General features: G+C 39.7%; 2 protein-coding genes across 3 annotated transcripts in view; both read right to left on the bottom strand.

Moving 5' to 3' along the window:
- Window positions 1-20,411, bottom strand: part of MAML2 (mastermind like transcriptional coactivator 2) — a 423,861-nt gene extending 403,450 nt beyond the window's left edge. The window contains exon 1 of the mRNA XM_021000553.2: window positions 18,459-20,411. Coding sequence (XP_020856212.1) covers window positions 18,459-19,004 — 546 coding nt within the window. The 5' untranslated portion in view covers window positions 19,005-20,411. The remainder of the gene's footprint in view (window positions 1-18,458) is intronic.
- Window positions 20,412-22,322: 1,911 nt separating this feature from the next.
- The window catches only part of CCDC82 (coiled-coil domain containing 82), a 53,381-nt gene continuing 48,615 nt past the window's right edge, over window positions 22,323-27,088 (bottom strand). For both annotated transcript variants that reach the window (XM_021000734.2, XM_078147161.1), the window contains one exon: window positions 22,323-26,673. In XM_021000734.2, the coding sequence (XP_020856393.1) occupies window positions 26,608-26,673 (66 nt within the window). In that variant the 3' untranslated portion in view covers window positions 22,323-26,607. The remainder of the gene's footprint in view (window positions 26,674-27,088) is intronic.

Here is a 27,088-nt window from a genome sequence, read left to right on the forward strand (position 1 = left end):
CTTGGAGTCAGGAAGATACAGGTTCAAGTCCCACCTTTGACATATATTGGTTTTGGGCCCATGGGTAAGCCTTAACACTCAGGATCCTAGGTGACTCTCTGAGACAATGAGTTACAAATCAGTAGCTATTCTGCATCAAGAGTGGGAACTTTCACTCTGTAAGATACATATGTCAATCAAATTATAGATAAGGACAATAATAATCATAATTGTCATTCATACAGTACTCTAAAGTTTGTAAAGGACTTTACATAGATGATCTCATCTGAGTCTTACCATAGTCCTGTGGCAGAGCCTCATTTTACAGATAAGGAAACTGAGGCTCTGAGGAGTTAGATTAGGTTGGATTTGACCCCATTATAAATCAATAGATCACCTTCAATCCTAGGATCCATACACATCCCCCTAACTGTTCTCTGTAAATCATCAGCTACTGTTGAGAATCAGCTACTTGTTGAGGACAGATAGTTTTATCACAAGGATTGGTGGGATTTCACTTTCGACACCTTTTTCAGAGAAGTCCTGGGGTGGGAAACAAGGAAATTTCCTTTTAATTGGTCTGTTGGGAAGGGATCCACCATCTTTTTGGGGGCCCCAGTAAACCCTGAGCAGATTTGAGTTGGGGAGTTAAGAATCACCCTGGGGAGTTAAATGATTACACTACCCAGCCTGTGGTCAATCAGTAAATGAGTAAACATTTATTAAGCACTCAGTATGTGCTAGGCACTACGATAAGAAAGAGACAGTGGACAGAGTTTCCCTTCCCCCCTCAGCCTCTTACAGGCCCATTTTTCAGAGTCTTTTCTTTCGAGCTCCCTTCTAAAGGAGTGGTAGCAAATATTTTTTAAAAGTACTTCTTCATTTGTATACCTGTCCATTAAGCTGTATCCTCCCTCCACTTGCCAGACGGAAGGGGCTAGCTAGCTGAAACTTGAGTGTGTGTGTGTATCATCTAGTCCAATCTAGTCTAGTGTGTCTCTATACATGTATATATTATGTGTGTACATATGTATGTTGTTAAAGTAGTTTTAAGTCATATGTAACTCCTCATGACCCTATTTGGGGTTTTCTTGGCAAAGATACTAGAGTGGTTTGCAATTTCCTTCCCCAGCTCATTTACAGATGAGGGTTTTGTTTTGTTTTTTTACAGACAGAGTTAAGTGACTTACCCAGGGTCACACAGCTAGTAAGTGTCTGAGGCCAGATTTGAACTCAGGAAGACAAGTCTACCTGACTTCAGGCCCAGCACTCTATCTACTGTACCACCTAGCTGCCTCTCTCTCTCTCTCTATATATACACACACACACATATACATTATATATAAATATTTTATAATAAATGCATATATACATGATGTATATATTTTTATTTGTATATTACATATCATTATATACACACATAATAGATGGTAATATAATACATATTGCATTGTTATATATAACATATATAATATACAGATTATATGTATATATTTATGGCTAGTGTGTCTAATATAGTATACACACATATATACATATATATGGGTTTTATTTATATATTACATATAACTATGTATTATATAATATAAAATACAGTATTATATACACAGAATATATACACAGTAAGATAATACAATATACACATATATCTCACCTGTTACATATATATATATAGTATGTATAACATACATGTATACAGTATACCTGCTCTTAGATCACTGCCTCGTTGTGGTGGAGGGCTTATGAAACAATGAAACTATGAGCAGTGCTGAGTAGCGTCACCCATGATAGGTAGGTCATAGTGCAGAGTTCTGACAAAAGGCAATCCACTGGAGAAGAAAATGGCAAACCACTCCAGTATCTTTCCCAAGAAAATCCCATGGATAGCATGGAATCATGGAATCATGAAGAATTGACTGAATAACAAATATAGTATACATAGACATAGCCATGTATACTATGTATACATAGTGTGTATATATCTATATATCTTCATATATATTTTATATACTCATATATGTATATGCTGCAATTCCCTTCTCCTGTTCCCTTTCCCCAAAGTAAGTTCCTGGAGGACAGAACTGTTTCATTTCGATCTTTGTTTCCCAAGAAGTTGGTACACTATCTGGCACATAACAGACACTTAACGAATGTCCCACTTAGCCTCCCATCTCATTCAGAGCCTAAACTTTTCACCACATTGGAGTAGCCCACTGTAGTTGGAAATATGAAGTTAAGGGAGGCTTAGCTATGTGAATTTGAGCAACTCAATCTTTTTGAGCCTCATCTGTAAACTGGGGATACTTGCCATATCTTTATTCACAGAATTGTTGTAGGGAAAGGTAACATATGCAAAGCACATTTTAAACCTTAAAGTTCTATACAAATGGGAGCTATTATTATTGTTATTGAAAAAGAGGAGACATGACACAGTGGATGGATAGCCCCCCTCAGAACCAGGACGACATGGGTTATGGACTTCCTCTGAAATATATGGTGTGTGTGACTCTGGGCAAGTAACTTAGCCTCTCAGGGCTCGGAGCAATCTTTAAGACCATGAACTTCAGGGAAGGTGGCACCGTGCATGGGGTGGGGAGGGGAAGGGTTGCTTTATTCAAAGGGTTCTCTATACCAATGAAATCACAACTCTAGGCCTTAATCTCTGTTATTATTGGAAATCTTCAAGTGCTATGAGATGTAAAGTATTGTAATTCTCTCTTCTACCTAGTTCTAAAGAAATAGATCATAACTAAGAAGCAAAAATTGAGAAACAAAAGCAAAGGTTTATTTATGTATTGAGTAGATTGGGTTATGCAGGGAATTCTGCCCAAGGTAATTTTTTTTTTAAGATGAAAAGGTGGGAGAAGCATTGCTCTTGAAAAATAAACCATTTATTTTCTCTTGTGGATAATATGAAGCCTTCTGCTGTGACCTAGAAGATTGAATGTAATTACATTATGTCGAATATATTTGCACTACTGTTTTACCTGTCCCAAGGGCAACATAACAGTACATCCAGAGAGACATCTTGACAGAATTAACTGTTTAATAGTTGGATGGTGGGTTACTGGAGGCTGAGGAAGCCTCAAGAATGTGAGAAGAGTGTTCTGAACTGGATGCTTAATGGAAGAAATGATGACATCAACACATCCTCCAGAGGAATGGAATAGGGTTCAGTGTGAGAGAGCAAGGGAACAGGAAGCTTGGTAAAGCTTCTAGGAGGGAGGATGCAAATGAGTTGGAAACTGACTTGATCATAAGTGATCAAGAAATGAGAACTGGGAAAGAGAAGATACAAATGATCCTTAAGCCAGACCCACTTTGGGGGGGGCAGAGCTGCATGTACTGAGACAGTGTGGCTAGTGATAGGGCCAGGAAGCCTTAGAGTCAAGAAGATCTGGGTTCAAGCTCTGCCTTTGACACAAAGGATTATGAACTCAAACATTTAGACCTAGAAGGAACTTCAGAGTGATGCAGTCCAACTCCCTCATTTCAAAGATGAGGAAACTTAGGCCCAGGGAGGTTATATAACATACTAGGCTTGTGACCATCACTTGACCTTTCAGTGCCTCCAGGCAGCTCTCTAAGATAATAAGGTACAGAGAAGTTGCCTATCTGTATCTATAGAGAGAATCTCCATCCTGGGAGTTCCTCCTATACTGGTTATAGTAACCAGCGTACAGAGTTAGTATTTAAGAGTGTGTGTGTGTGTGTGTGTGTGTGTGTGTGTGTGTGTGTGTGTGTGTAATAACAGAAATCCAAATGGAGGTTGCTCAACTTGAATGAAACACTATTTACCATTCACCTTGCTGATCCTTGTTTTCTTCCTCTGTAAAATGAGAGGCTTAGAACAGATGTTCTCCAAGATCCCTTCAAGTTTTAATTTCCTAGAAGTAACTGTGATTGGGGAGTCAGAAGATCTGTGTTCTCTGCTGCCAGGTTACCTGGGGCAACTCACTTCATAACTCTTGACCTCACTTTCCACAACAGTAAAAATAGGAGGATTTGAGGAGTGGAGGGAAATATAAAGGAGTGGCCTAGGTAACCTCTAAATTTCTGTCCAGTTCTGACATTCTAAAACTCTGATGTTGTTGCAATGGGGGGGAGGGGTGGTGGAAGATGATCAGAGAAGTTCCCTAATCACCCTCCCTTTATACTGTGAAGCCCTGTTTTGAAATCAGCAGAACTATGCAATTCTCCTAATAGTCATCTTGCAGCCACTGGGGAGGGGACGGCTTGAGGTGGGAGCAGGCTGGATGGACTAGGCTGAGGTGTGGTTCAGGTTTGCTCCTGCTGCTCTTCAATATACAGCCCCTTCTATTGCTTCAGGAGCAGGAACCCAAGAGGCTCCAGGAGTTAGTAACAAACAGGAAGCTCTGAGGGGGGAGCTGGAAGCTAACGCCTTCAGGCTGCTGCTGAGATTGTTGTTATTTATTGCAAACTGGACGCTAGTAGCTCCTGTAGAATTATGCCAAAGATTCATTTCTTGCTTTAAGGGCTTCTGATCTGAGCAAGATAGAACAGTGCAAACACACACACACACACACACACACGCACACGCACACGCACGCTCGCGCACGCTCGAGAACACTTCAACCAACCCAGAAGGTGGCTGCATTACAGAGGTGAAAAGGCCCCAGAGGTTTTTGTTTTCCTGGGGAAAACAGTTAACTTGAGGACTTTCCCTGAAAGCAAAGCCACTGTTGCCTAGTTCCCGGAAGGTACGAGTTCCTGGGGAGTAAACTAGGGTTTAATTTAGCATAAGAGAAAGTTCAGTTGTCTCCTCTCTGAAGAGACTGAATCTACACACTCCGCTCTATTCAAACATCCTATTAAAATAAATTGGGGTTTTTACTGATTTAAGGACTAGGTCTAGACCCCAAACTTCCATACATTACTTCTACTTGTCACAGCAAGGCTGACTGGTAACTTGCACCCTTGGTTTTTGTGGGTATTTGTACTTTGAATTTTCAAAACACATTTGGGGGGAAAAATCTCAAACTGAGATAATACTCTGAGTGCACATTTGTTTTTTTGTTTTTGTTTTTCCTCTGTGAAATTATATGGTGCAATGTGATAATCTCACATGCTTTAGCAGGTTTAGCATGCAAAACTCTTGCATGCAAAAACAGCTAGATTTCTCAGATGCTACCACATGAAGAACACTACTGTGTTTTAAATAATTGAGACTCCAGAGACCTCCAGAAATGCATAGGAGACACAAGCATGGCCAATCCAGAAACACAGTACATACTGTATTCTATTAAATGATTTCTTTGCACCCCTTGTTACCATGGTCTTAAAGAGATTCTACTATGTCTACACATTTCTGATAAGTTCATCATACTTTTTGCCTTGAGTAATTTTGGGGAGGGGAGTGGTGGAGGGAAGGAACAATTAAATTGTTGTTCAAATCAGATGAAATCACCTGAAAGGAGCTGGTTACAAAGGAGGAATTCATAGAATCACAGAATTTGAGAGTTTGGAAAGAACTCCCATGGTCATCTAGTACAACCCATACATAAGTGAAATCTCCCACTATTGCATACCAGACAAGTGGTCTTCCAAACTTTGCTTGGAAGAGCCCTAGGGATGGGGGTTGGGGGGAACCTCTTCCTCCAGATTGCATTCTGCTTTGGGCTGCACTAATTGTTTCCTGTCATCAAACCTCTATGGGTCTTATTTGCAACGTTTTCACCCTTTGCTCCAGGTTCTGCCCTCTAGGCTAAAGAGGCCAAGTCTAATTTCCACTCCACAATGAAATCGCTACAAATATGTGAAAACAGCTATCACGTCTATCATGTCCCTCCATTCCCTCACCTTGACTCTTCTTTTCTCCAGGCTAAACATGCGCACTTACTTCAACTGATCTCCTATGCCATGGACTCAAGGCTTTTCACCAGCCTGACCACCATCCTTGGATCTCTCTTTAGTTTATTAATATCCTTAAATTGTGGGGCCCAGAACTGAACACAATCAGGAGAAGTCTGATGAGGGCAAAATACAGAGAGCCTATCACCTCCCTGGGCAGTTAGGTGGGGCAGTTAGAGCACAGGGTCTGGATTCAGGAAGACCTGAGTTCAAATGATACCTCAGACACTTAATAGCTATGTGATCATTAACTAGGCTTATCTATTCCTTACATCTAAGAAGTAGGGCAGCTAGGTGTTGAAGTGAATAAGGCACAGTTTCCGGAGTCAGGACAACTCAACTTTCTGAGTTCAAATTCAGCCTCAGATACTTACTAGCTGTGTGACTCTGGGCAAGTCACTTCACCCTGTTTACCTCAGCTTCCTCATATGTAAAATGAGCTGGAGAAGGAAATGGCAAACCACTTCAGTATCTTTGCTAAGAAAACCCCAAATGAGGTCACAAAGAGTTGGACATGACTGAAACGACTGAACAACTTACCTCCCTAGTCCTCCCTATGCCCCTCTTAAGGCAGCCCAAGGTTGCATTAGTTTTTTTGGCAGCTACATCACAATGCTGAGTCATAACTTGCTTGCAATCTACTAAAACCCCCATTATTTTTCAGAATGACTACTATTAACTATGTGTCCTCCATCTTATACTTTTCATTTATCCCTATCAAATTTCATCCTATTAGATTCAGCCTAATGCTCTCTTGTCAAGATCCATTTGGTTCCTGACCCTGTCATCAAGTATTTGTCAGTTATGTTTCCTGACTTTGCTAGCTGCAGATTTGATGAGTATACCTTATGTGTCTTTATCCAAGTTACTGATAGAAGTTACAAAAAAAAAAAAAGCCTACGGACATACACAAATCCCTGAGGTACTCCACTGGAGACCTTCTGCTGCTCTGACATTGACTCATTAACAACTATTTGACAAGCCAGGCCATCCAATTTTTCTGATTGAATTTTAGTCCACTCCACTATTGCTCATCTTCTCCACTTGAATAGTATGAGATACTTTATAAAATGCTTTGCTAAAATCCAGGTAAACTATATACACAGCATTCAGCTCATCTACTAGCTCAGCAATCATTTCATAAAAGGCAATGAGGTTAGTCTTGCATGGTTCTTGATGAAGCTATGCCTGGCACTTTGTAATCATTGCTTACTTTTCTCCTTTGCTAACCATCTCTTTAATAATGAGTTCTAGAATGTTCCCAGGAAATGAAGTCTAATTCACTGGCCGCTGGTTTGTATACTTTGCCCTCTTCCCCTTTTTTGAAAATTGAGACATTTGCCTTTCTCCTATCTTGTGCTACCTCTCCTATGCTTTGTAATCTTTCAAATACAGTTATCCCTTCCACATCACAACTTTCACCATTATGGTTTCCATATACTGTGGTTCAGAATAAGAAATTAAACGGGAATTTTGGGGGAGTTTTGTGGGAGCTCGAAGGCCCGTGGAGGACATGGTGCGTATGACCAAATACTTAACCCAATTTTACAATAAGGTACTGGAAACACCCCATAAAAGAAAAAGAAAAAAAATTCAAGCTTCCTTCACTGGGATGAAGCGAAGGACAAAAATATTTTACAAAGATTTCCCAGATCACAAAGTCTCTGTGCTCCTAATCCTCACAATGTGGAAGGAACAACTGTATCACTGACAGTGGCTTGGCAATCAACTGCCAGTCTGTTCAAGACCCAAGGATGTAGTCCACCTGGGCCAAGTGACTTGATCTCCTCAAGAACAACTAGGAGCTCTCTGACTATCTTCTTTCTTGGATATCCGCTCCCTCCTAGGCATTTTGGTGCTGCCATCTCCAGTGTAAAGGTCATTCTCCTTTCCAGAGGAAATAGAAATAGAATCAGAGTTAAGTGTCTCGGTCTATCTTTGCTGCCAGTTATCATTACCCCATGGACATACCTTGTTTTTTTCTTTTTTGTTTTATTTGTGTTAGTTAAAAACCCAACATGAAAGGAAGATAGCTACGTTTCCAAGAAAAGATCATTTAAAACAAACAAAAAAAAGGTAACGTGAATGGTTTCATGCTACTGCAGAAGCCTGAAGTAATAACTCGGTATTTGAAGACAATGGAGGAAAATTATTCTTAACAAAACAAAACAAAAATCAGTTCAGTTTCAACTGGTCTAAAAATCATTAGTAGTGGGCAAGAAAAAGTATCCACCTGTATGGTCTTTTGACAATGTTCTTTGCACTACCTAATTAGATTTAGTGTCTCCATTCCCTGGCTCACTTACACTGCTGAGCAATGATGACTTTGGATACCTAAGCTAATGACTGGTTCATATAAACATTTGACTTATGACTAAGAGTTATCAAAACTCAGAAAAATTACTTGGATGCTTCATCAACATCTTCCTCATGTTTCTTCCTGACAATAATACGTCATGTGGAGTTAAGCAAAGCAGGGATAGCTAAGGACCACATCAAGGAATGGAGCTTTCAACACTGGTACTGTCAGACCAGAGCACAGGGACAGGGAAAACTGGTTTTTCCAGCTCATTAGCCAGGGCTAACTTACTGATAACTTCTCAATGTGAGGATGAACAGCTTTCTGGTTTTCAGAAAGGATGAGAATGGGGGCCCCATAAATTGCCAATTTTATGCGAATAGAGGTTGTTCAGTCTCCTTAATGATTCAGAGAGCTAAGCATTTAGAATTTGGTTCTTAATCACCCACGCTAGCTTAGACACAGTCACAGTTTACCAGAAAATTGACAATTTGACCCTTCCCTTTGGCTCTGAGCCTGGTGGACACCCATAACTGGGGGGAAGTCTTTTGCTTATACTGGAATGAACCCTGAACTGAGATTCGGGAGACTTGATTTTTAGTATTTGTACCCCCACTGGCTAGTATTTGACAAATAATACTAATAGTAATACTAATGGCATTCATATAATTCTTTAAGGTTTACAAAGCTTTCTTACAAATATTATCTCACTTTAGATGCAATTATTAAGTGTCTGAGGTAGAATTTGAACTCAGGTCCTCCTGACTCAAAGTCCAACATTCTATATTATCTGGCACCTTAGTAGTATAGACTGCTTAATAAATGCTTGTTGATTGATTGTCTTAATTTCCACTACTAACTGGATGACTTGAAATGTCATTTAACCTTTCTGTGTCTCTTTCTAAAAGGAAGAAATGTCCTGCATGGTTCCCCTCCACATTTAATCTTTTGTTAGTCTATTTAAATGTTCTACATCTAGAATCACAGCATCCTAAGGCTGGAGCTCTCAAAGGCTAACTCATATGTGCGAAGTGCTCTGTAAACTTTAAAGTAAAACATAAATATAAGCTATTCTTATATTTTTGTTATTTCTGAGGTGTCATATCTAATTCAAAGATAGATGAGACTTTCTTGGGTATCAGCAATATACTAGGTTATTGAGGGACCCTAGGCAACATGGGATGAATCCAAGAGCATGCTGGATGTTTAACAAATAGCTCTCGTTAAAAAAAAAATGCACACAAGACACACTTTTAAATTTAATCTTCATTATTAACATTTTCCACCACTTTTTAAAGTGTAGAAATCAACAAAACAAAAATCATGTCCTGGTTTGTAGAGTTTACTGATTTTGTTTTTATTTTAATTTTTATTCATTTTGAACTTAAATACAAAAAGACACAAAAAGAACATTTCCATGTACACAACACATAAAGAAAAGATTTAATATAAAACCACAAATTTCCAATTTAGGCTGTTTACATTTTTTAAAACTATGTAATAAATACTATACATTGTTTTCAAAGACACCCTGCTTTTCTGTGCTTCCTTCTAAGTTTTCTTTTGTTCTCCACCATGCACTTTTTGTTTATTTTTCTCTCTCCCTTCTAACCCGAATGTGCAGATTCCTGAGGTATAAATGTTAACATGGACAATTTAACAATCAGCTTTCTTCAGCCATTTTGAACTGGCTCCAGTATGTCCCTGGATGCATAATTGGGTAAAGGGCCATGCCTTCCCACAAAACACTCTTTGATGCTACTGTCACAGAGAGAATACCTACCAGGCTATGTGGAACACAGCCTACTATGGAAATTCTTAAGTTTTGATTAATCTTTAAGGAACCAATGTCTCATAAATTCCTCCACTTAAACATTTCTGTTTTTTCTCCTTCAATCCCAAATACATACCCATGCCCATGTCTAGACTCTTTCTCTCCAAATGTCATTTATATATGGCTCTAAGACATTTGCTAAATTCAGCAAAAGACACAGGAAAAACTATGCCACTAAGCTAATCATCGGCCAATACCCAGAGAGTAGAGATCATGTTGATGTCAAGGGGGAGAATAAATGAACTCTTCTAGGGACAGGAATGGGACAGAATCTGTTCTTGTGTTCTTTCTTACCTTTCTCTCAGAGATGTGTAGGAAAGCTTCCTATCTGGAAGACATATTTAAGTCACTGATGACTTACAGATCATAGTAAGACTCAAACTATACATGAGCTTGGTCTATACAAAGGATCCAGAAGGGAGAAGGGAAGAAAATCTTTTTTTCCTCAGCTTTACCTCTCACATTTCCATGTCTTATGAAACCAGAAGGGCACAGAGCTGGACCAATTGGCCCACTGTTGAAATTCAATTAAACCTGAGGCATTATAAGACTGCTAAAAGATTTTTAGCATATTGGTGTTTAAAAACTGATCTGAATCAGCAAGACTATCTGGAAAAACAATTTCTTGGTGTTTTTCCTGAGAAAAAAAAAGAAAAGAAAAGGTTTACAAGATAATAAAGGAAGCAGAGCTGTCCACTCAGAACATCAGTTTCTTCAAGGAGAGAGTTGTCTATTCACAGAGAAAGTTGAACTAGCAATGGAGGTACTTTTGGAGAGTCTTAAGAGAAGAGCACATTTAGATGGTTCTTTTGGTTTCTTTTCTGTTTCTAGTAAGCATGATTTCATGTTAATCCATCTCCTTTCTATGCCAAAGGAGATGTTCATAATTCACTATAAATGGGAGCTGTGTGCAAAGATCAAGGCATGCATTACATACTCAAAGAAAGGTAAGCTGGGATATTTGGGCAAGAGACCTCTTTCCTATGATATTAAATCATAGAATCTAAGAGTTGGAGAGATTTTAGGCACCAATCGGTCTAACTTTTACCCAAAACAAGATTACCATCCAAATCTGCTAAAAAGTTTGATTTCAGCCTCTATTTGAAGATGATCAATTACATGAAACTCAATATTCCCCAAACTCCATTCCATTTTTGGGAAGCTCTAATTATTAGGGAGGTTTTCTTTAGCTGAACTTAAATCTGCCACATTGTACTACTTCTGCCTTCTGAAGTCAAATAGGAAAAATAATTTAAAAAACAAACCAAAAAAAAACCCAACCCCAACAACAACAAACTAATCCTTCTTCCACATGTCAACCCTCTAAATGCTTAAAGACAGTTATCATGTTTCACTGTGTGTCTTTTCTCCTCCAGATCAAAACATCCACAATTCCTTCAACTGATCTTTGTATGATATAGTTTCCAGTCCTCTGACCATCTTGCTCACCCTCCTTTGGCACTCTATCTTGTCAATGTGTCTTGTAAAATGTGGCAGTTAGAAATCTCAATTTCTCTGTGCAGCCTTTAAGATCCTCCATGGACTACCCTCATCTCAAATCTCAAAAATTACCTTTTATTACCTCCTAATCCACAATCTCAGCCCTAGTCAGTGTTTCTGATACCCCTTAAACATATGATAGTCATTCTCATTTTTATGCCTTTGCTCAGGTTTCCCCTCAATCCTCTTGCGTTTGTTGTTTTTCATATCCAAATTCTACCCATCCTGCAAGGCCAATCTCAAATTCATTCATTCGTTAATTCACTTATTCAGTAAGTATTCACTAAGCAGCCATTTTGTAAAGCCCTTTATAATCAGTTTAGTCCTCAAATATCTGTAATATACACTCAATTTTGCACTTAATTGAAATGCTGACCTATGCTATTTGTTGTTGTTACATACGTATTGATCTTCTCTCTCCTATTGGATTGTAAATTCCTTCAGGACAGGAAATTCCTTAGGTTTCTTCTATAGCTCCATTTAGCCTAGCACAGGGCTGATACCAAATTCTAAATTAAAATTTTCAAAACAATAAGACTATATCATATACAGTGTACTTAACTTAAAATATATGGGGAATGTGGACTGCTTGTAAATAAGCACGCCACAAGGTAGACTATGATGGTAGCAAAATAGTCCAGGCAAAGGTCACCAGGAACATTTGAAGGGAAGCCCATTAATTATTACTTAATTCTATAGGTTGGTTGATTGAATCAACAAAGGAGAATGGGGTTAAACTGTTGGAAGATGGAGTGAGTAAGATTAGACCTAAGAGGGAAAAAAGAGAAACTCTGCTTATACAGTGTTGTGATCTGCTCTAATAGAGGGAGTGTGAAGACTCTTTTCCCTGGAGAACATCAAGAATGCTTCTATAGGCAACTAGGTAGTACAGTAGATAGAGAGCTGGACCTGCAGTTAGAAAGACCTGAGTTCAAATCCTGCCTCGCATGCTTACTACCCCTGTGACTCTGGGCACATCACTTAACCTCTGTCTGCCCTTAGTTTCTTCAACTCTAAAATGGGAGTGATAATAATGACATCTACTTCCAGGGTTGTTGTTGATGATCAAATAAGATAATATTTGTAAAGGGCTTAGCACAGTGCCTGGCACATTGTTAGTGTTTAATAAATGCTTGTTGATTGATGTGCACACATGCTTCATGAATTCCCATGTGTATATAACCTGTTTGTGTGTACATACTGTACTACAAGTATGTGTATAACTTCAGTGTGTGCCCCATGTGTGTGTTTTCTGTGTATAAACACCCAACACATATGTTTATGTATTCCAAGTATATATATGTGGTTCCAATGATTGTATATCCAATAAAAATGCATATGAACATAAAAAAAGCTCCTAAAACCCTTTGGTTTAACACATGAGATGGACTTCCCTTCCAAGTTATGATTTTCTTTGAAGTTAAAAAGTATCTAACTAAAATGGAATTATTTGCATCCAATTTATGTCAGAGCTAGGAATATTAAAACTGCATTGCTTTGTCATTCCCACCTAGCTCTAGAGTAAACCATAAGATTCTATGAAAGTTGCCTAATTGTTTGGCAAAGTGGTTAGAGTGCTCCTTGGAAGTCAGTAAAATGTGGGTTCAGATTCCACTTAGGATGTCCCATGTGTTGTGTAGCTGTGAACAAATCACAGACTCTCTGGGCCATCTGTAAAAATGGGAACAATATCTGTAAGATCTACCTCACAGGGTTGTTGTGAGGCTCAAATGAGATCATGCATGGAAAAGCATTTTGTGGCCGTAAGTGTTATGGAAGTGTCAGTTATTATTAATTGTTTTTACTATTTGTTTCTGTAGTAGTAATAACTGAAAAGATTTCGGAGGAAGCTGATGCTTTCTGAAAGCCAATACTGAGCTAAAGAAGCATGAGTCTAACCTGTTGGCTTTTAAGTTGTCATTTACAAAAGGGCTTCCTCTGGTTTCCAGGGCAAGATTCTTCTTGACTTCTGATAAGGGAAAATACTGTTCTGGGTCAGGTCCTATCTCCAATGAAGCATTTTACCTTTGTGAGATCTTATAATTCCTAGGTAACTGAAAAAATGAATAAGAAGTTCCCTTGTAGATAAGGATGCTCTCTTCCTAACTCTGTTACATGAATCCCAATAAAAAAAGGTCAGTTTTTTAGGAAATGTCTGCTGCATCTCTGTAATGTAAGTGCTGCTGTTGGTGTCTTAGAAAGGAAATTTGTCACTCTGGCTGCTCCAGACACCCAGACTGAACTGGGCTGTCCCTGGACTCTGTACAGGCCTCCCTGCTTGGCCTTCCTAGCAGCTCCCCTAGCTTTGACTTGTCCACTGGAAACTTGATTATCATCAAATAAAAATAACCAAGGAGCCCTGGCAATGATTTAACTTGTTTGACATTCTCAAGCTAACAATTAACGTTTTAGGCTATTGTGAACAAAATATTTAACTTTCCCAGGCCCATTTGTGTAAACGACCTTTCTAATATTCCTTAGAAGCAGTAGCATTTGCCTATCAAGACTGTTTGTACACACCCTTTCAGACTCTTTAGCAAAGCCTGTGAGCTATAATATGTGCCTGTCAGACAGCATGTTTTCTGAGATCCCAACACATTGCTAACAGCAGCCATACATAGTAACTAGGATTTACTAGGGCCTTTAAGAGCGCTTAAGTGAATTGATATCTTTCCTGATAGCCTTATCTTGACAACTCTGAATCTGAAATAGCAACAGTTCTATTGAGAATAAAAGTCATTTTATTATTAGGCATGAACAAACTAAAATTTTAGTATACTAGTCAAACACTGAAGGGCTCTTTTTATAGTCAAAACCAGTGCCTTATACAGGGTGCTCTCACAAAGGTGAGTTCATTTGACCCTCTTAGGAAGGTAAGAAAGTAAGATAACAGATTTTGAGTAGAAAGACTTCGGAAGTCATCAAGTTCAATCTCCTCATTTTAGGGCTAAGGAAGCGGAGTCCTAGCGGGCTCAGGTCACAGAGGTAGTAGTGGATGAACCAGAATTTGAATCCAGGTCCTCTTATTCCAAATGCAGTACTTCCACTGTACCACGCTGACTTTCAGACTGACTATCCTCATAATTACAGTGTACAGGGGGGAACTTACTTGAAATCACAGAGCTAGCTGGTGCCAGAGCAGTGACAAGAATATAGGTCTCCAAACACAAGGTATGGTAGTCCTTTTCACCCACACTTATGTAGAGGTTGATGATTGTTTCAAGAATGACTTAGAATCACTTATCCCAGCCAAACAGCCCACACATAAGAAAAAAAAAATCTACCCAAAGCAAAAGAGAAAGATTAGCAATGGCCAACAATGGCTCCAAAATGATGCTGTTTCATGGACCATAAATTATTTAATGCCATTTTACTTAGATTTACACATATTTAATCCACAATCTTAATCACATAATTATGATATAGAATTATAATTACATATCAATTAATATTAAATATAACTATATATAATATACAATATTATATATAATATATAATATCATAGCCTTGAATCAATTTTTTGGACCTGAAGATCTTCTGAGAGCAAAACCCCCATTCCTGATTTTTTGCTGTAGTGGGCTCCCCTCTGAACTTGTACTTGAGCTACATGAAGATTTTGGCTGAATGAGGGCTCTAGGCTGCAGCTCTCAATTTGTATAGAATTACATAGGGATTGGGGATTATGTTGTACTGTCCCTACAGCTTTATCTGTTGGAAAGGATGGAGACTAAGTTCCCATCTGTAGCTGAATACTAATGCCCAGATCACAGGCTGTCATAGAGAACGGTGAGCTTTCTTTTCATACTCATTCACTCATCCCTTCTTATTCACAGAAAATATTTATTGAGCACCTGAAAGGTGCAAAGCACCCGGGAAGGTACTGTGGTGATACTGATGCTTTCATACTGAGGATACTAAAATGTATTTCACTGAAGATCAGTATCCTCATTAATACTTTCCTCCAAAAGCTGCTTTTGGACCTTTATGACCACATAGTCCTTATGAATTAACTATAAATATTGAACACGTCCAGGTCACATAAATCTGCATACATCTAGAATATCAATCATTTTAAGAGTTTTGACACATGTGCTGAGGGAAAAAAAGGACATTTTAAAGTGGGACTTTCTGAGAATAAAGGTTAGCCTAGCTTAGCTGACTACAGATTTAATCTGCCTGGTGAATCACTCCCAAATGACTTGGCCTCTCCTTGGACACGGTGTTATCAGGTTAATACAGCATTTACATCCCCATCTCTATATACCATGCTGAGTAATGGAGCACCAAATTTAGAAGACAAAACCTAAATGGAATTTCCAATAACCAAGGGGGAGGACAAACCCCACAGAATATCACATTTTCACTGAAAACCAACCACTGAGAAGACTTAACAAAGGTGTTTAAGGCTCTTTTCACTCACTGTTGTAACTGTATCTTTCAGGAAACTTTTCCAATTCTTTGTGCCCAAGGAGGACTCATATTTGGAAAAGACAAAATTGATTCGCTCAGGAAAAAGAAGTGAGTACTACAATCGGGTAAGCCTACAGCTGAAGCAGAGCAACCTTTCCTGCCTCATATGACTCTAGGGTTCCCTAGGAACACTGAAAAATCTTAGTAATCCCAGAAGTTTGTTTCCTTTTCCATTGCCAAATACCAGGAGTAAAGATACCATTTTTGCTGAGCTCTACATCCAATCCCAAACCATCTGTTCCTTACTAGTGGAAAGCAAAAACCCCTTCATGATCATTTAGTAAGAAGGTTTTAGGGAAATCACTGCGAAAGCAGGGTTTTTTCAGGCTTCCTAAAAAAATCCCAAAATGTACTTTCTCTCCCTCTTTAGTCTTGGACAGAGAGCAGAGACTAGTCTATTCTACTGTCTGTTGGGGATGGGTGCCTCATTCTTGGTGGATCATACATAGGCACACTGACCAGGACACTAGACAGCACACAAAGCTGTATTCTTAGTAGACTTGAAGACAGATTATAAATTTACTGTAGGAGACAATTAATGCATTTAGATATTCTAGGACCCCAGATGCCTGTGACATATACATAAATACAAACCCTATTTTTTTCTTCATTGGTTAAATGAAGCCCACCAATCTTTCCCAACCCCTATCTTCAATTACTCACTTCACAAGAAATATGAAATATTTTTCATATTTCATATTCTCTTGCACAAACCAAATTCCTGTTACCCTCTGAGGGATCTTGATTCACTGGCTAGTAACAAAGCAGGTGGTAGAGGGAAAGGAGAATCAAAGATGATGAAGGAAAATAAATCCAGGAGATCTAAATACTAAATATTTATCACACACAGATCTCTCAGTAATGCCAAAATGCCAGATTCCCAGCCCCCAAGAAAAATTTGGAGAGAGTGAAAATAGGGGTGACAGTGGGCCCCGTGAATACTTCAGGGTATTCAGGGGTAGCTTGGGCAGTTGTACCATATAATAACAATAATTAATAATAATAATTTGCATTTATAGAATACCTATTATGTGTTAGGCACCGAATTAAGCCACTTTACAATTATCTCATCTGATCATCACAACAACTCTGGGAGATAGGTGCTATTGTTATACATATTTTATAGTTGAGGAAACTGAGGCACACAGTGGTTAAATGACTTGCTCAAGGTCACACAACTAGTAAGTGTCTGAGGCCAGATTTGAGCTCAAGTCCTCCTGAATCCAGACCCAGTGCTCTATTCACTGTGGTACCTAGCTGCTTCTTACAGGTATTGAGGCTGCCATCTATAGCTACCAAATCCAAAGCACATTGTCTGGGCCATTCAACAGGTGACTTGCATCTGCCTTCTCATCCATTCCAGTGGGCTTCCTGAATACTTTAGAGTTGGCTTGCTTGGCCATTTCCTGTGGCTGGCTTTCATTAGAGTTGGCTGAGGCTGAATTGAGCTATAATGTGTGAACAGATGCAAAGCATCAGTGGCATAACAGAACTTGGGGATGCTGTGGGATGGGGCGCCACCTTCCATCCGAGGACCGCTGACCAGCTAGCTACATGTATCTGGGCAAAGCCATACACTCAACTAGAGGTCAGGTGACTGTGCCTGGCACCAAGAGCCAATGATTGAAAAGATCCTCCCTCTGGGACAGGGTGTGTCTGTGCAGCTGGGGAAGAATTCCAGGCCAGAAACTTAATCAGACCCTTCAAGTATGATATCCTGTCTTTGGGAGCAGCCAACAACTGGGCACTTCCTTAGAAGATGTTATGCAAATATACCTTTGTTCATATGTATGCTGACGAAGGCAGGTTAGTCAACCATAACTTCTCAGGGATAGTTGAGGGGGCTCATTTGCTCGCAGCAGGAAAGAAAACAGGCAGGATCTAGAGTAAATTAAGCAACAGACAACAAGGAAACTAAACCAGAATCAAACTTTCCTTCTATTTCAAAAGCTCCTTCTAGTCCACTTTTGGGAACTTTTCATAGTAATTTGTATCTGAAAGGAACTAAATATTTGCTCTGCAACTACAGGTAGCCACAGGTATCCTCAAAACGGAAAGATATGGGGCAGTCGGAGAAGAGTTCACAGAACTAAACTGGAGTAGAGGTAACCAATGCGTACTTTAAAGCAAACGAATGGCTAGTTGGGCCTAAAGGTGTTTCCAATACATCCTCATGGCACATGCAGTGAAAAGCACCAACTAGCACAGAGACAGAGTTGTGATAGAGGTTTGACCAGGCCTTCCTTGCCAAGTTCAGGCTGCTTCTACATTCCATGGACTCCAAAGATGCCTAGAAAAGATGCATAGGTTCTGATAGGGAGGTCATCTATAGGTGGAGGAAACAATGTGAACATCAATGTACATGACAGGTGACATTTCAAAACCATCTAGTCCTTGCCTTTGAAGGGAAGACTCCCCATCAGGCACCCAATGGATATCCCACAAACCCAGTGCTACCAAAGACCACCAGATTCTTGTGACAATAAGTAGGAAAGTGTTGCTTACCGCAATCAGGGCTGAGTTCCTCTGGTCCCCAGTAGCTGAAGTGGGAGGTGGCTGCTGCTGGTGCTGGTGCTGCTCGCCATTGATTCCACTCCCACCAGAGTTACTGCCACTGTTGAGCAGGTGCTGGGGGTGGTGGCGATGGTGGTGATAGTCTGGTGGAGGTGGTGGAGCTGGCGCTGCTGCTCCTGCTGCTGCTGCTGCTGTTGGAGGAGGAGGAGCGGCAGGGGGAGGAGGTGCTGCAGTGGCTGTGGCATTGGCATTAGCCTTAGCGTGTTTGCCACCCTTCCTTGAACCCTGACCATGCTGCACAAGACTCAGGAGCTGCAAGGTGCTCTCCCGTTCTCGGTCTGAGCTCTCTGCTCGACCCCGCTCATAGCGTCCCTCACAGCTTAGGTGATGCTGGCGGCAGATGGCAATGCGGGCACGAAGACGTTCCACAATAGCGCTGTGTACTCTGGGGGCAACTGAGCCTCCTCCAAGGAGCCCTGCCCCAGAAGCCCCCCCTAATCCACCTGCTGGGGCCTGAGGGGGAGCTGTGTCCCCCATCCTACTGGCCACAATGATTGCTGCCTCTGAGATATTGTGGTGGTTAAATCTGGCTAGTGCTGGAAACTTGTGTTTTCAATAATAATAATAATAATTATTATTATTAACAATAATGATATAGACTCTGTTTTCAGTGCCACATGTATATCGAGTAGGTATGGAGAAACTGAGGCTTGGAGGAGGAGTGAAGAAGTTAAGGGGTGGAAGAATAGCCTGATGGAAGAAGGGTGGGGAGGAAGCCAATTGGAGAAGCTAAGTAAGATGACAACAAACCCTAATCAACTTACTCTAATTGCATCTGACAGCTCTGGAGAAGTTGGGCAGAGTTGAGAGATTTTTTTTTTTTTAAACCGGGCTGACAAGAGCCACTGCGTACTTTGCAAATGTTATAGGATACAGGGTTTAGCTTTAAGGTCTCAGGAGTTGTCAAGAGAAAGCAAGATAGAAAGGAGTTGAGGGAGAGAGGTTAATCAAGACCTGAACTCCCCCCCCACCCCCCTTACCTAGCTGTTTCTGATATTTCTTTATGGGGAAATTTCAGCAAAGAAGCACAATGCAAAGCTGCCTGGATTCATGGCCTCACCACAGTCACTTTTTCTCATGTTTAAAAAAAAAATGTGCTGCCTTTTGAATAGAGTTTAGAAGCCGAGAATCACAATGTGCCAACAGGAACTACTGTCTTTTTGGTTTTAATTTCTTTTTTTCTTCCCCTCTTCCTCTCTGTGCTCCCTATGCTTCCTCCTTGTTTGGTTACTGTCGCTGCTGCAACAGAGCTCCTCTATTTCGTCTCCCCCCAAAAGGAGGGAGACAGTTTCTCGGTTGTTCCCAATGTCAATAACTGGACTTTCAGACCATGCTCTTTTCTTCCGCGAATCCAGCCACTGGAAAGAGCCTCATCTCTTGTAAGGTTCCCTTTCCTTAATGAAAGCAACCTCAAGTAGCTAGCCAGGCAGATCACTTAGCGCATAGCTTTCCCGCTTATGCTGCTCTTCCCCACCCGGGCTCTATTGAGACACAGTATCAACAGAGAACTCTTCCCAGAGTAATTTACAAATGATAGTCCAACTTACAAACTTCCAGCGTATTGCACCAAGTAACGTCCAGTCACTTTCCTTTCTGTTTTTGTACATTCCATCCCCGGCCAGTTGATCTGCGGGGTTTGGACTCGCAATGACCAGTGTGAATCTCTTGGATCGCTCCGATTTATATATGGAAAAAAAAAAGTAGCTGGTATTTTCCTTTCTCTTTCTCCTCTGTTGTTAGTAGCTTTGCTGACACTCGCTTCACTGCCCGGAGTCACGGAGATACACAGGCTTTCATTGTGCTCGGATAGGAGAGAAAGAGAGAGAGTGAGACAGAGAGAGAGAAAGAGAGAGCCAGCAAAGCTGCAGATGGGGGGGGAGGTGGTGTGTGCGGAGGAGAGGGAGGGGGAGGGAGAGCAAGCTTATTTGGAGACTCCCTGGTGGATGGCTGGTGCCACAGCACCAGCGAGTAATTAATTGGAGATGGGCAGAGGGGAAAGAGGAGCACAGAGGGCCTCCCAGTGGCAGAAGAAGTAAATCAGAAAGAGCTGTTCTTGGATGCTTAACTGAAAGGATTCTGGTAGGGGAAAGCTAGGGAAATTCCCCAATCTCTCTCCTACTAGCTCATCAGCTCTAAATATTGAAGAAATTCCCAGCCAGGGAATGCGTTCTCCCTTTCAAGCTTACATCTTCCCTCTGAGGATTCCGTTTTCATTTTTTTTATTATGTTCTAACGGGAACCATTTAGTAGCTGCCACATGGTGATAACTAGGACATCTAAATTATTGACACTAAGAACAGCAATAGTCACTAGGTTGTAAGCTCCTGGAAGGCAGGTGCTGTGCCTATATAGTCTGGGAAGCAACACAGGGAAACTAACATTTAGTAAAGTGTTTTATGAGGGATTATTTAAGTAGGCTTATCCATTCCTTATAACTAAGAAGTAGGGCAGCTGGGTGTTGAAGTGGATAGAACACAGGTTCTGGAATCAGGAAGACTCATCTTCCTGAGTTCAAATCCAGCTCAGACACTTACTAGCTGTGTAACCCTGGGCAAGTCACTTCACCCTATTTGCCTCAGTTTCCTCATCTGTAAAATGAGCTGGAGAAGGAAATGGCAAACCACTCCAGTATCTTTGCCAAGAAAAGCCCAATGGGATCAAGAAGAGTCAGATAGGACTGAAAAGTAACTGAACAACTCAACTAAGTAGACTGCTGCTCTTTGTAGACCATGAGATTGCTGTGTACCTCCTAAATTCTCCAGGAATAGTGAAGTGTTTGCATATGTTTGGTATGTAAATGAAATCATAAATATTTGTGTGGACACCAGATGGTTCCTCAACAGCTTAAAATGCATTTAAACCTATGGCATCTTTAGGACAGATTCTTTTTTTTTTCATTTTCTAAGACTAGGTCTTTGATGTAGGTGTATCAAGGTAGGCTAACACTTTCTCTGCTTAGAGTTGATCTCAGCCCTGGGGACTGAGAGGATGTGACTAGGCCAGGGTCATCTAACAAACCTGTAATTTAAGTTGAGCCCAGGTCTTCCTAACTCCTACTCCAGCTCTCTATCTAACTACTAGACACTGACTCTCCATTAGCAATGTTTACAAACTAGTAATTAATTAATTGAATTGGTAAGGTAAAAGGGAATGCATTAAAACTATGGTTTATTTATTTATTCATTCATTTTTATTTAAATATTTCAGTTCCCCACATAGTAGCATATTTCCCAAGGTTTTGTCTTTTTTTCTCCACAGACTCTTGTGTGTTGGTTTGGAACTGGGTAGACATGAACTCCAACTGAAAAAAAATCATTACTAATCTTTTCATTGGTGCATAATTTAAAAGTGTTTAAAATAAAGGCAACATTCTTTTTATCTGTCCCTTATACTTCCCAGGTCCAATCCCCCTAAGGTCAAAAGAGCAGAACTTGTAAAAAGATTTTATGGATCCTTGAATATATGATAAGATATATGGGAAATGATTACTTTCATTTACACCTAAATATGTTAATATGATGAAAAACAACATAATTAGATTTATAAAATGTCTCTACTACCAGTCCTGGAATAGTTTGGCTTTATGAATATAAGCAAGCAGTCCAGGGAATCAAATTAATTTTTCTATAAAATTGTAAGCACTAATCCTTGTGTTTAGAAAGACTTTTTTTTAAAGTCAAAGATTCATAAATTATGCAATGATAAAATTTCTATTTTGTGTTCCAGGGGTATGGATGAAAAACCTATCTACTTATTTATCTATTGTACCCATAGATGTTTAATTTCAAGTACACATTCAATTCAACAAATATTTATTAAGCACCAACTGTGTGCAGAGCACTGTTTGGGAGCTGAGAGATACAAAGTTTAGATAAGCCATGGTCCCTGCCCTCATAGGGCTTACAGTCTAGTAGGGAAATAAGACACATACACAGACAACCATAATATACAATAATACATAACAAGTGCATTAGAGCAGTGCAAAACAAAGTGCCATGTGAGGTACAAAAGGGAAAGTCATCACTGACAACAGGGATCCGGGAAAGCTTCTAGGAAGAAGGTGGCATTTGAGTTGGGCTTTCAAGGATAGGTAAGGAATTCAAAAGGTAGGGAAAACATTACAGGCATAGGGAACAGCTTAAGCGAAGGCACAGAGGCAAGAGAGCACAGGGCGTGTTAGGGGAGAAAGAGAAGTCTAGTTTGGCCAGAGCAGAATATGTGGAGGGGATGAATGTAAGATAAGGCTGGAAAGGTAGGATTATAGGATTTAGAGCTAGAGAGACCTCAAAGATCATCTAGTCCAACCTCCTTAAGTTACTGAAGAAGAAACTAAGGACTAGAGAAATTACATGACCAAAGTCATATAGGTAGTAAGAAGCATAGACAGAATTTGAACTCAGGTCCCCTGACTCCAAACCCTGTGCTCTTTCCACCTCACCATGTTGAGGGGCACCAGGTTGTGGAGGGCCTTGAATACCAGGCAAAGGCATATGAAGTTTACTCAGTAGGCAACAGAGAACTACTGAAGATATGTGAGTTGAGCAATATGACCAGACCTATGTATAAGAAGATAACTCTGGCAGAAGTATAATAGCTGACAATTATATATGTATGTGTATATATATATATATGTATATATATGTAACACTTTAAAGCTTGCAAAGCGCTTTACATACAATATCTCATTTGATCCTCACAACAACCCTGTGAGGTAGGTACTACAGGTATTACTATCCTCATTTTACAGATGAGGAAACTGAGGCTCAGAGAGGTTAAATGATTTGCCTACAATCACACAGCTAGTAAGGGTCAGAGCCTGGATCTGAATCCAGAACTTCCTCACTCCAAGTTTAACACTCTATCCACCACACTATGCTAAAGGACAGTTAGAAAGGGAGAGAGTTCATAAGAATGAATTAGGGGAAATGGTAATAATGTGGTGGTGGCAATTGGGTAAAGGGAAGATGGCTGTGAATGATATGGCTGTGGAATCCACAAGACTTAGTGACTAACTAGACAGAAGTCTGAAAAAAGAAAGAGTCAAAATAACTCTAAGAATTTGAACATAGAAAGACTCACTGAATGCATGTGCAATGGCAAAAACAGAGAAGTCAGAGGAAGGAGCAAGGTTTAGCTGGGGGGGGTGTATGTGGGGCACTGGGGTGGGAGATGGAGGGGGTGGGAGATAACAAGCTCAGCACCAGACATATTGAGTATGAAGTGCCAGTGGGACATCTAGATTAAGATATCTTGGAGGCAGTTGTAGATAAAGGTCTAGAACCTAAGAAGAGAAGTCATGGCTACAGACACAGATTTGGGGATTATTTCAAGTAGAGATAGTAGCTTAAGCCATGAGTAGAAATATGAGTGCCATAGCAGAGATGAGAGAGAGAGAGAGAGAGAGAGAGAGAGAGAGAGAGAGAGAGAGAGAGAGAGAGAGAGAGAGAGAGAGAGAGAGAGAAGGGCCAAGGCTATCAGAAAGAGGATGAGTCCTAAAAGGAAACTCAGAAATATGGGAAAAGTAGAAGAGTGTTACTAACGGTTCCTAAGGCAAACCACCCATGGGACCCCTCAGGGACTAGGCTTCAACCTTCTAGCTGTCCTGACTTAAGCAGGCCTCATAACTGAGCCTCATGGGGTGGGGTGGGGGTGTGAAAGGGAGTAGAGAGTGGTTCAGGGTGGCAAGCCTAAAGAATGAGTGGCTTACATAACCACTTAGGACTACTATTCTCTCCTCAAACAATGCTGCTGGCCAAAAGGAGAAGGCAGATCCTTAGACTACAACTATCCAACAAAAGACTTTTTCCTTCCTTTCCTTTTTTCCCCCTACTGCCACCACCAGTCTCCATTTATTTGATTTAGACAAAAGTATTATTCAAGCACTTGAAATTGTAACAACTACTTTCGGAAAATCAATACTCTTATAGGCAGTTCACCCTTCACCCCTATCTGGTGGCCCATGAACAAGTTTAACAAGTTCACAAACTCTTAAGTTCCTTCAAATGCTATAGAAATGATTTATCTACTATCATTAATAGTAGCTGAAATATAATAATGCTGTGGATATTTCTATGTTATCAAAATTCTTAATTTGCCTACAGACTGCTTTTGGTACAAACTATTTTTCTCCTTGCCTGACTGGCACCAAGTGTATCACCTAACAGGCTGTCCCTTTATGATGGTTTGTAGTGGTTTTTCTTTAAAAATATTTTTTAAAATCCTGCTCCTAAAAACTTTTCCTTTTGTATTAGGTAAAACAAATAATGAACTTTGGAGTAGGAATGGGAATAATGATCTCAGGATTTTAAAAGTACTACAGATATCTGAGAAGCTACTCGTAAGTACTTCTCAGCTGTAGCCACACTGGTATTCACTACATAAAATGCCTCAGCTCACTAGACTCTTGTATTTCAAGAATTATCCAGTCTGGGCACTTTTCCTGGCCTCTCTGTCTTGCCCTGGACTTTACAGAAAGGGTAGTTTCCAGAGTCGAGTCAAGTACAGTAGAGGAAGCCAATTTCTTTGTTTCTCCTGCTCTCCTTTGTTTCAATTCATTTATCACATCTTCTCATACCCATCTACCTTCCAACTTGACTGTCACTTCTCTCCCAATCTTTCCTTGCTTAAACAGTTCCTCTTTAAACACTGTATCCTCTTATTTCAACTCTGTGTCTGTTTCCTTCCCTAGAAAACAGCTAAGAATTATTTCCATGAGCCATCCAGAAGGATGAAGAGGTTTGCAAGTGAAATTTCAGTCATCCACACTTTTAAGACTATGTGCTCCACAATACTGTTATACACTGACAAATCCACTCTATCTTGTGGGATTTTTTTTAGTAGGTTACTATGAGAGGAGCCATATTTAAAAAATGAATTGAAAAAACGATAATTAGGGAGTCTTTAATAGTATCCAGCTTTAGACACCAAAGCCTTCTTTGACTCTGTCCTTGGTGTCTATGCCACGGAACATATTATTGTTGAAACCATATTATAACAGTGTCCATCTGATACTTCCTGTATCTAAGCCACACTGGAAAAGGGCCATGATGAACTTATGTTATACTGTAGTCCACACTATAAAAGCTTGTCTTACTTCAGAGGGACTCCCAAGTACAAAAGACAAACAACTCACAAGGCCCATTTGTTTCCTCTGAAACCGTACAACTTATTTTACCAGTCTAAACTGGACTTTTCTAGATTTGGCACAAGACAAAATATACTTTCTAAGGGTTTTTTTTTGGCTAAAAATCACCTTTGACATTTTTACATCTCCACAGATTAAATAAACTTGGATATGGGAACATTTACAATTTAAAAAATATAAAATATATAGCTCAATCATTTATATCTAGACTTAACACTGAGCAAGCACAAAAAAAGAATATCCCAAATCATGAAAGGACGCTACATTAAAGTATTCCTGAGTGTGAGGATTGTGAGACATTGGAATGGACTAATAAGAGGTCTGAAATCCCCTTTGAGGGGATATTTAAGAACACACATGACACTATTCTGTCTAGGTGGTTGAGGTACAGTCCTGCAGTGGTTAGATGGGGTGGGGGGAATGAACTGAAGGTCTACTGAGATTCTTCCAGCCCACTGATTTAGTTCATAGCATGAATAACATGTTAGTGAAGGTCATTTAATACTGCAAGATGGACAGGCAAAAAGTTTTGGGAGAGGGAAGGCAATAAATACACATAAATATTTAAGACTAAATACAACTTTAAAATACAACATATCTCCATCAAACTGGCATGAAATTAACAACTCATATTTACTTGACATATAGTAATCTATTACACAGTCACTGGCATGATTTTAAAAATACATTGATTAGCTTTTAAAAAATTATTTAGCATACGCTTTCTATGTACCACAGATAAAATATTAAAATAAGATCACTGATTTGATTTCACAAAAATTAAAATGGACCTATATATTTAAAAACAAGAGCTTTTGCTATGAAAATCTTCAAAAATGTGCAAATATATTCAGCATGGTATGCAGAAACAAGTACTCATTGTTCTTCATGTTCATTGAAATTCTATAAAATCTTCTCCAAAGGAAGTGTTACAACTTAGTCAAACTTCTCATCATGAAAGTAATCCGCAAAATTGAGATATTCTTCAAGTTGATCATATTTCTGCACATACAACAAAAATACTGGTTATTTCACAGAGGGCAAAAACCAACTGAAGATGAATTGGACCTCATTTGGCATAGAAATAAGAGTAGCATTAACAGTAATTTGTGGTAAAGGCAAAAAAAGCCAATAGTATAAATGGGGGCCTTGATTCAATCAAGGATTTTTAGTTTTAAGAAAAGTAAAGGGAAGTTTTATTTTTTTTTAAGGTTGAACCTGTGATTTCAGTTGTGTAAGGAACTCAATGCTGAAAATCCCTACTCTCATGAAGATCAGCAACTTATATGAAACCTAGAGTTTTAGGGAGTTGCATGGCACACTGGGGAAGCTAGGTGTCTTGGTAGATAAAAAGTACCAGGCCTGGAGTCAGGAAGACTCCTCTTCCTGAGTTCAAACCTGGCCTCAGACACTCACT

The sequence above is a fragment of the Phascolarctos cinereus genome, unplaced genomic scaffold (assembly GCF_003287225.1).
Source record: "Phascolarctos cinereus isolate Bilbo 61053 unplaced genomic scaffold, phaCin_HiC Scaffold_726;HRSCAF=1367, whole genome shotgun sequence".
NCBI lineage: Eukaryota > Metazoa > Chordata > Mammalia > Diprotodontia > Phascolarctidae > Phascolarctos > Phascolarctos cinereus.